General features: G+C 38.8%; 1 protein-coding gene across 1 annotated transcript in view; it reads right to left on the reverse strand.

The window, feature by feature from the left end:
* Positions 1-7,615, reverse strand: part of LOC106874480 (zinc finger protein castor homolog 1) — a 170,952-nt gene that overhangs the window by 8,841 nt on the left and 154,496 nt on the right. The window contains exons 5-8 of the mRNA XM_052972054.1: positions 6,592-6,756; positions 5,019-5,235; positions 1,583-1,724; positions 601-646 (exon numbers count right to left, since the gene is read on the reverse strand). Of these exons, the coding sequence (XP_052828014.1) occupies positions 601-646; positions 1,583-1,724; positions 5,019-5,235; positions 6,592-6,756 (570 nt within the window). The remainder of the gene's footprint in view (positions 1-600; positions 647-1,582; positions 1,725-5,018; positions 5,236-6,591; positions 6,757-7,615) is intronic.

The following is a 7,615-nucleotide window of genomic DNA, read 5'->3' on the forward strand; positions in this document are numbered from 1 at the left end:
ATATATATATATATATATATATATATACATGTAATACAAATAATAAATGAGTATATGCATATTTACGTACATGTATGTACATACTTACATCTACTTGTATGTATAGATGCATATCTGGGTACAGGACATTGTAAACAAAACGTAGACAAAATGATAAACGAGTACAGAAAACACACGGGCCACATAGAGAAAATCTCCTTCATCAGCTGCCCCCATTCTAACACAGGCGTTTCGAAGTGTAGGGCAGGACGCATCGTTAAAATGGCTCTTCCCTCCGACCACAAATTAAATTTAAATTAAATTCAATTCAAATTAAATTTCTATCCTGGAGGAATGTAGTGGCGGACAGAAAACAAAACAGGAAAACGAAACAGTGAGAACAAACAAAAAAGGTTATACGGCCAGACGTGAAAAAAATATATGTGCTGGACGCTGTGAAGCAACGAACTGGAAAGGAGACGAGATCAATATGTATCTGGACTGTGGCCATAGTAACAAAGCTAAAGCAGGCAGAGTGAAGCCGTTTGGCAAAGATTGACCTTAAACTCTACTGTGCATGTGCACTAAGTTTTAACATTGTAGCTCACTTCTTCTGTTTACAGCAGTGCTTGGAAGGAACATGTGTAACATGTCGTTTACAGCAGTGCTTGGAAGGAACATGTGTAACATGTGATTGTCACATTGACAAAGACAGAGAAAGTTGTCAAGGCGATACCAGCTCAGAGGCCTAAGCAAAGTTTCAGAAAGTGTATGGAGAGGAGTGTATGAGCCACACACAAGTGTACGGGTGGTTCAGATCTTTCCAAGATGGCCGAAAATATTGATATTGAGAAACGTTCTGGGAGACCTGGAACAAGCAGAACTGAGAAAAACATCATAGATGTGCATGTAGCTGTGAGAGGAAATCATTGAATCACCATCCATGAGTTATCAGAGAATGTGTAGATCAGTTATGGTTCAGTTCAGTCCATTATCACTGAAGATTTGGGTATGAGATGCGTGTCTGCAAAGTTTATGCAAAAATTGCTTTCAGCTAACCAAAAACTCACTCAGGTTTCAGTTGTACAAGATCTCCTTGATTGTGTTAAGAACGATGAAAACTTTTTGAAAACTTTGTGTTGGCCTCTGAGCAGGTATCACGAAGCTTTTGGCAAAATTTGATGCAGATTCTCTGCTCAACTTTCCCTGTCATTGTCAATGGAACGATCACACACTACACACCTTCCTGTATTGAAGGTCAATCTGTGCCAAGCAGCTTCACTCTGTGTCCTTTAGTTTCGTTACTATAGCAACAGTCTGGATACTTATTGATCAGACCATAGACACACACACACACACACACACATATATATATATATATCCATTAGATTGGTTCTATGGATAAAGCAAAGCACAAACAATGGATGTAACAGAATAAAATTAACTTTTAAACAAACACATACACACACAGAAGCCCACACATAATGATATAGATAAAAACTTAACATATGCCACAGCCCATAGCCTATAACAGACATCGGTAGAACAGCGTGCGTGTGTGTGTGTGTGAGAGAGAGAGAGAGAGAGGGTGTGTTAATATTACTGACCAGGTCTGATACAGTGGATGTGATTGCTGACTTTAGAAAAACGACATTGAGAGAACTTGCAGTGTTCATACTTCATAAATTTCTTGAAACCATCCCGTCCCAGCAGTTCATCTTTCTGGTGGTAGCTCTTGTGTTTTTCTGGAAAGAAAAACAAAAGAATTAAATAAAAATATATATGTATGTATGATTTCTGACACCTTGTAAGATAGGCATAGCACATAAAGAGAGCTATGTGTTGTAGTATGGTCAAGTGGTAGAATTGTAAGACCATGTGACAAACGCCATACAGAAATTCTTGTGGTTTTTTTTGCATTCTGAGTTCAAATCCTATCAAGGTCACATTGTGTCTGAATAAAATACACAGGAAGCTGTGTGGTTCTTGCTTCCAAACCATGTAAGATCAGGTTCCATCCCACTGTGTGACACTTTGGGTGTCTTCTACAATAGACCCAAGCTGCTGTTGCTGTTGGCACTCCGTCGCTTACGACGTCGAGGGTTCCAGTTGATCCGATCAATGGAACAGCCTGCTCGTGAAATTAACGTGCAAGTGGCTGAGCACTCCACAGACACGTGTACCCTTAATGTAGTTCTCGGGGATATTCAGCGTGACGCAGTGTGACAAGGCTGACCCTTTGAATTACAGGCACAACAACAGAAACAGGAAGAAAGAGTGAGAGAAAGTTGTGGGGAAAGAGTACAGCAGGGTTCACCACCACCATCCCCTGCCGGAGCCTCGTGGAGCTTTAGGTGTTTTCACTCAATAAACACTCACAACGCCCGGCCTGGGAATTGAAACCGAGATCCTATGACCGTGAGTCTGCTGCCCTAACCACTGGGCCATTGCGCCTCCACTGACCCAAGCTGACAAATGCTTTATAAGCATGTATGTGTGTGTGTGTATAAGTGTATATAAATGTAAGTGTGTGTACACTTATCTTGGCGGTGTATGATGGCTCCAAATGACCATCACTGTCAAACAAGCAATGCCTATTCCCAGCTTTCCATATGAAATATCTAATCAAGGAGAAATATTACCTTGTTTGAAAATAGGCGAGGGTTGGTGAGAGGTGAAGCATCCAGCTGAAGAAAATCTGCTTTAACGAATTCTGTCTCACCCACACAAGCATGGGAAAGTGGACATTAAACATTAATGGTGATAGTCGTGTCTGGATTATTTTTACTCAGTCAGGGCTGACCTGAGGCTAACCAAAACTACTTGATTTCTCATGGCCCCGAAAAGATGAAAATGGCAAAAGTTGACCTTGGCAAGATTTGAAATCAGAACATTAAGAGAAATGGATAAATATGAAAAAAACTACCACTTCTGTTGCTAATCACCACTGCAACTGCCACCACCCCTACCCCACATACACACACATACACTCATTCACACACTCACACTCATTCACACACACACACTCATTCACACACACACACACTCACACATGCATGCGTGCATGCACACACACATGCACACATGCACGCACACACACACACACACAAAGCACCCACCACACCAACCTAATTAGTACTAATAAATAAACGAGTAATTTAATCAACCACAGATTTTCCTTCTAACTAAGCGTTAACAGACGATAAACTCATTACTTTGACATTAAAATCTTAATTCTGTTTTAAAAATATAATTCATTTAAAAATACTAAAATTAAATTAAGTTTAAAATGTAAAGAAAAACCAAAATAAATGAAATAAATGCAAATCAGTTTTTTTTTTATTTTGTAAAAAAAACAGAACAATTTTATAAATGCAAGCATGGCTGTGTGGGAGGAAGCTTGCTTTCCAACCACATGGTTCTGGGTTCAGTCTCACTGTGTGGCACCTTGGGCAAATGTTTTCTTCTAGAGATCTAGGTTAACCAAAGACTTGTGAGTGGGTTTGGCAGATGGAAACTGAAAGAAACCAGTTGTGCCTACTCTGTAATGTGGTTGGCATCAGGAAGGGCATCCAGCTGTAAAACCCACACCCAAAATAGACAGGGGAGCTTGGTGAGACCCTCTCACTCACTAACTCGTGTGAAACAATCCAATTAATGCCAGCCTGGAAGACAGACGTTAAATGCTTATTTATTCACCGTTATTTTCAATTAATCATACATCATCTCATTGTTCAGAGATTTCAATGGTCTCATTGTTTAGTTTTAGAATAACACTGTTGGTAATATACCGTGCTTGAGAAGACCTGTCAAGCCAAGTAAGATCGTAGTTGTGGTTGATACCGCTATTTCATAACTGGTATCCATGTTGGTGGCACGTAAAAAGCACCTTGGAGTGGTTGGCATTAGGAAGGGCATCCAGCTGTAGAAACCTTGCCAAATCTGACTGGAACCTGGTGCAGCTCCCCAGCTTATCAGTTTTCAGTCAAACCGTCCAACCCATGCCAGCATGGAAAACAGACATTAAATGATGATGATGATGATGACTGTTGAGTAGGTGTGAGAGGCTAAATCTGGCTGGTCTGAACATAGAACAGGTAGAATATTTAGACCAAATATGGCTGGTTTAAAAGTTAACAGGTTAAGAGAAGTAATTTCAATAGCTCTCTGTTCATATGATAAATGGACATTGGATGCTAAAAGTAAAGAAACAATTCATGGTTTTTTGAAATAGAAATGGTGCAAATGGATGCTCCTCATTCCATAATGGTACAGGAACACAAGTGTGGTTAAGATGTTTGCTTCATGAACATGTGGTTTTAGGTTCAGTTACACCACACAGCACCTTGGACGAGTGTCTTCTACTGTAGTTCTGGATAGACCAATGCCATGTGAGTGGATTTGATAGACTAGAACTGTATGGAAGACTACCATGTGCATGTGCGCATGTCCATCTGTATGTGTGTAGGTATGCATGCATGCATGTGTGTGTGCATGCATACATGCATATATATATATATATATATGTGTGTGTGTGTGTATGTGTGCCTTTGTGCTGGTCTCCCCACCACTTGACAGTGTTGTTTATTTAGTCCACATAACTTAGCAGTCAGCAAAAGAGACTGATAGAATATGACTCGATCAGACTCAAAAAATAAGCTCCGGGGTTGATTTGTTCAACTGAACTTTTCAAGGTGGTGCCCCAGCATGGCCACAGTCCAATGACTAAAAACAAGTAAAAACAAAAGAATTAAAGAATACAAAACATCTGAATAATAATGGATGTTAGGAAGTTAAGAAGGAAACTACTGGGAAGACTGCAAACCACAAAACTCGTTTGCTAATTGGTGAAAGACTAGAGAACTTCAATCTTTAATAATGCACAACAGGTATGCAGAGCAAAGTGAAAAAAAACCCAAAGTGTGTTGATCATGGATAGACATACAACTGCAGCTGTTTGTTGTCATAGTAACCAGTTCCCTTTCAAATAAAACCACCCTCACACCAAAGTCTAGGGAGCAATATCAGACCTCACTCACCCATATCAGCTTTGTTTTTGAACGTGTATTTACAATCTGAACGCCGACAATGGAAGTGTGTTGTGCGTTGTCCGTAGAATGAACAGCTGGGAGTGCCGCAGTCCTCGGTGGCTCGGAATCGTTGGAAACCTTCCTGAATGATAGCAGAATCTTTTCGATGGTAGTTGGCGTGCATCTGGACATCAGATGTACTAATGTAGACTTTATCACATGGTTGCTGAAAGAAGAAATGCAAAAGCATTTGTTTTTAAAGACAATAAATACCCTTTACAAATAAGGAAAAACCCTTTAAGCTGAATGAGACTAAAACTTCAAACGTGATGAAAATTTGAGTGATTAGACATGCTTTCCTACTAATGAATTCCTGATCAATGAATGGCTGAATCAACACCTACGTGCGTGTGCACACACACACACACACACTGCTCAGTCAAGGCTCACCTGGGTCTAAGCAGCTTAAAAGAGCAACACATTGGGTCCTTGAACAAGACACTTTATTTCACATTCTCTAGTCCACTCAGCTGGCAAAAATGAGTTGTACCTGTAATTCAAAGGGCCAGCCTTATCACACTCTGTGTCATGCTGAATCTCCCTGAGAACTTCATGAAGGGTATGCACGTCTGTGGAATACTCAGCCACTTGCACGTTAATTTCACAAGCAGGCTGTTCCATTCATTGATCAGATCAACTGGAACCCTCAGCATTGTAACCGACGGCATGCCAGTGTCGTGTGTGTGTGGGGCGGGGGCATACATTTGGTAGAGTACAAATTTATTATTCTTTAACAAGAATGTAAACATCAAAATTTGCAAGAGATTTGAATAAAAAAAGACTGCAAAAAGTAAATACTTCATATCATTTAACCTCATGTTCTGCAATCTGTGACATGACTCCAGCATTGACCAGTGTTGCTACAGTAGTTTTTTTCATTTTTGGTCTTTTTTTATTAGTAACTGATGCAGAGATGAGGTCAGGTTTTTTGCTTCTTTTCTTTCCTAACAAACAGACCAATGGAAGCACAAACAGCTGACACTCAGCCTTTCGATATTAAAAAAATCAAGGGGAAGACATGTTTGATGCATAAAATATTGACATTTAGCTTCAATAGTTTGTTTCCTCCTTTTTTCAAACAAAATCAGAGATTTTAAGTAAACAGATCAAAAGAAATTAACTCCTATATATAAATAATGGTGCTGCCATTATTAGAATGTCGGCTAGAATTGGCACAGGAATGGCTGTATGGTTAAAATATTTGCTTTCCAACCCACATGGTTTCAGGTTCAGGCCCACCACATGACAGGCTTCTTTCAATTTCTGTCTATCAAATCCATTCTCAAAGACTTTGGTTTGCCCAAGGCCATATAGAGGACACTTGCTCAGGGTGCCACACAGTGAGACTGAGCCCAATATCACATGGTTAGAAAGCAAGCTTTTCAATCACACAGCTAACCGTGCCAATGCCTGTATTGTTTTACCCACATTCTTATATCCCAATACATTTGGAATAGTAGTGAAGAGACTGTAAGGTGGAGGATTCTTAGAGTCATTTGACCAAAAATAGGAAGCAAATTACCTGCAAACAGTGGTAATGTGTTTGGCGTCGGTTGTGAGAACAATTTGGGTAGAGCGAACTACAATTATCCATGGGGCTGTAACGCATGAAACCATATTGAAGAGAATCATCTCTTTTCTTGTGCCATTTAAAGTGACGAACCATTTCTTCCTTTTTGGAAAACACCTGTAAAACATACAGACACAATAAGAACAGACTGTAATGAAAGAAATATTTTTAAAACAACCCATAAGAAATATCATTACTTGTCATATCAGCATCAGATTTTTAAGCAGATTAGTATTTCTCAACTGGGGTCTACATGACCTTTGGGGATCAACAAGGGGTTGTTGGAAAATTCCTGGCTCCAAGGGTATTATGAAAGGCCTGGTTAGAAGTCTGAACTCCTGAGTTCTTTTACAGGGCTTAGGAAAACTAAAGGACCACTGCAATAAGTGTGTGAATCTGAGAGGAGAGTGTGTTGAATATAATCGTAATTAACTGATCTTACTGTATTTTCTTTTACCCAAAGCCAGGAACTTTTCAGCACCCCCTCATACCTAAATATAGGGGCTGGGTATGAGAGGGTGCTGAAAAGGGTTAAACACGGCCTCTTTAATGCTCTGAGCTCAAACATATATATATATATATATATATAGACATATATCTATATCTATATATATATATATATATAATAAAGTAAAGTTGTGGAATACCGTACGAGTGGAAATATATATGAAAGAAGGTTTGAAAATGCACTTATTTTTAAAAAATATTTATTTACTTAACCGGTTTCACTTTTTTAGAAAAAGATTATCAAAAGTCTTTGAGAATAATAAAAAATGTTAAAAAACAGTCTGAGTATTAAAATGCATATATACATTCTTTGATGATAAAATATATTTAAAGTATAAAGCTTTGTATGAACTTTGTAGTGTTACATACTGATTGTCATATTAAGGTGAAATTGTTAAAAACAGTGTATGAAAATACACATATGGAAAAATACATATACATATACATATTCTCATACATATTCTTTGAC

The sequence above is a fragment of the Octopus bimaculoides genome, chromosome 12 (genome assembly GCF_001194135.2).
Source record: "Octopus bimaculoides isolate UCB-OBI-ISO-001 chromosome 12, ASM119413v2, whole genome shotgun sequence".
NCBI classification, from domain to species: domain Eukaryota; kingdom Metazoa; phylum Mollusca; class Cephalopoda; order Octopoda; family Octopodidae; genus Octopus; species Octopus bimaculoides.